The sequence below is a fragment of the Larimichthys crocea genome, chromosome VII, assembly GCF_000972845.2.
Source record: "Larimichthys crocea isolate SSNF chromosome VII, L_crocea_2.0, whole genome shotgun sequence".
Lineage (NCBI taxonomy): Eukaryota > Metazoa > Chordata > Actinopteri > Sciaenidae > Larimichthys > Larimichthys crocea.
Window position 1 is genome coordinate 24,301,752 of NC_040017.1, and position 2,755 is coordinate 24,304,506.

Consider the following 2,755-nt stretch of genomic DNA (forward strand, 5'->3'; position numbering starts at 1 on the left):
TCGTTATCTTTCATTTGATGCTCCACTTTTGTCTCTATAAAGTCTTCATACATGTTGCTCTGTCAGAAGGCTGCATGCAGCTCCACAGGAGACGCTCGTCTATTGCACTGTGTGCCATAACACCACTTTACTTCACTTTACTAGTTTAGTCAGTGACATTTCAAGATTCTGTTGATGTGTTTCTGTCGATTCTATCATACATAGTGTATATGTCATATGTCATATGCTGCTGGTGTGTATTTCTTTTAGTTTGCCTTAATGCAATTTCTACCAGTTGTTGCTGTGAGGTCCTTCATATTGAATTTATTTGACAGAAAAGCTGGGCATCGGAAAGATATGACTAAAAACAACTCATTGGGTGGTGTTGAGTTCTTAATGAGAAACGTTAATTACCGGGTCATTTTAGTTCAGGTTTTAGTTGCACTCTTCCTTTGTGTTAACTCTCTGCTAATCACAACCTTTTTCCTGAAGGATTTCTTCTACACAACCATGCGCTACATCTTATTTGCTATCACATTACTGTCTGACTGTCTGATCCTGATCCTGACAAATATCCTGCTCATATTTGTCTATTTTCATTTGACCATACAGATGTGGTTGTGTCTCATCTTCTACATTTTGTCAGCTGTGTACACTTTAGTTACACCCGTTACTCTGATGGCAATGACTCTGGAGCGCTATGTGGCCATCTGCATGCCTCTGCGCCATGCAGAGCTGTGCTCCACACGCAGCACTGTGCACTGCATCATCATTATTCACTGCATCAGCTCTATACCGTGCATTGTGATTCTCTTAGCCTTCTTTGCATCAGCCTCTCTTAGTTTGTACAGTCAATACAAGATATGCTCTGTAGAGAAGTTGTTCTTGTACAGCTGGCAGAGTCATTTTATGTCAGCCATATATCAGCTGTACTTCTTGATCATGTGCATTACTGTTGTATTCTCCTATGTTAAAATAATGAAAGTGGCCAAAGCTGCATCGGTAGAGGATAAAAAGTCGTCATGGAAAGGGCTCAGGACAGTAATTCTTCATGGTTTCCAGCTGTTACTCTGTCTCATCCAGATGTGGTGTCCGTCCATAGAAGCTGCTGTACTTGAAGTAGATTTCATGTTATACATTAATGTCAGGTACATTAATTTCATTATCTTTTATCTCACTCCAAGATGTCTGAGTCCTCTCATTTACGGCCTCAGGGATGAAAAGTTCTTTCATGCTCTTAAATATTACACTCTCTGCTGCTTGTGCAGGAACTTTTTTATTCATTTGACAAATTAGAGCCCAAATTCTGCTCCAGAAAATAATACTATGTATACTATAATATACTCTGCTACTGAATATAATGTGCACTGATGACCTTAGAAGGTCCCTGGTGCCTGATTCTACGTGGTGGAAATGCCCTCTTGAAGTGTTTGTGTACAGCTCTTGATGTATTGTTAATACTTTTTGTAATTTCACTTTGTAAGGCACCTTTTTTTCTTGTCATGTGTATTTATAATACATTTAAAATTTCTTAAGTCTGATGGTGTTTTCAATTCAAGCCCCACTTTAGACTAGATGCTCTCTTTTCTTCTCTTTAAGTCTTCCACACACTGTGCTGATTACACTCAGTGGTGTAGTGGTATCTGGAGAAGTGGGTATACTTTTAATTTATGTGCCCCAGTTCTTTTTATTAAACACCTTTTGTTACCATTAATGTCATGTAAGACCTTTCTAGCACATTTTTCTGCACATTGTCACTACTCTTCTGCTGCTTGACTTCAGGGAGTAAAAATCACATGTGTCACAGAAGAGGTGCAATTTACCAACCCAAAGAAAGCTCCATAATTATGCATTTTGAGTTAAGTATTGGACAACCAGGTCATGCCTTTGAAATCCCTACAGAACATGACTGAATGATTTGCATCAGAGGGGATTTAGATGTAAATATACACAACGCAGACTGAAAAATACGTAATTCCACCTGCACATACTGCATGTTCACTAGGACTAGATGTTACAATCCCTTGATAAGTCAGCACAACACTGTTGATGGAGATGTCCTCTTGGGTTGAGGTCTGGATTGGGGGGAAGACCGCCTGGTGCCTCCAGTACGACACATCATCAGTTGTGCACACCAGCCTCATTGGGTGTTTCGGCCTTTTATCACAATAGACCCTCACCCAAGGTTGGCCCACCACAGGCTGATCAGACTTGGGTGTGTGTTGCGCTGGAGGCTCCATGAGGTCACTTGGCAGCCCATATCGTCTCGTTCCACTCCAACCACAGCCAGTGGCTGCTTCTTTCCGCAGCAGTTGCGAGCTCCTTGATGGTCTTCCGCTGAGCCTGTCCTCTTATTCCAACCTCTTTTAGTAGCCTTAAGGTTGAACAGGCTACAAAGCCCCTGCAGCCCACTTCCACTGAATGCACAAATATATTCCAGCCCTGGTCCTCTGCCTCGGCAGCCAAGTTTGCATATCGCAACCGTTTCCTTTCAAACGCTTCATTGATGGCTTCTTCCCAAGGGACTGTCAGTTCCACGATGAAGACACGTCGGCAGGATTTGGACCAAAGGAGCAGGTCTGGGCGCACGTTGGTCACTGCAATTTTGGGTGGGAAAGTGAGCCTCTGGTTTAAGTATACCCGCATTTCCCAGTCCCGTGCTGCATTCAGTGGGCATGAGTCTGTAGGTGACCAGTTGGTCGACTGTTTCTCCCCTTCCCGGATGAAGGATGCTGGTTGCCGAAATGTAGCCTGGGCTTCTGGGGGCATGGCGTTT

At 42.9% G+C, this 2,755-nt stretch overlaps 1 protein-coding gene across 1 annotated transcript; it reads left to right on the forward strand.

Moving 5' to 3' along the window:
- The first annotated feature begins 336 nt into the window (after positions 1–336).
- LOC109139177 (odorant receptor 131-2-like) lies at positions 337–1,275 on the forward strand. Its single transcript, XM_019261815.2, has one exon. It carries the CDS (start codon positions 337–339, stop codon positions 1,273–1,275), a length of 939 nt encoding a protein of 312 aa, XP_019117360.2.
- The last annotated feature ends 1,480 nt before the right edge of the window (positions 1,276–2,755 follow it).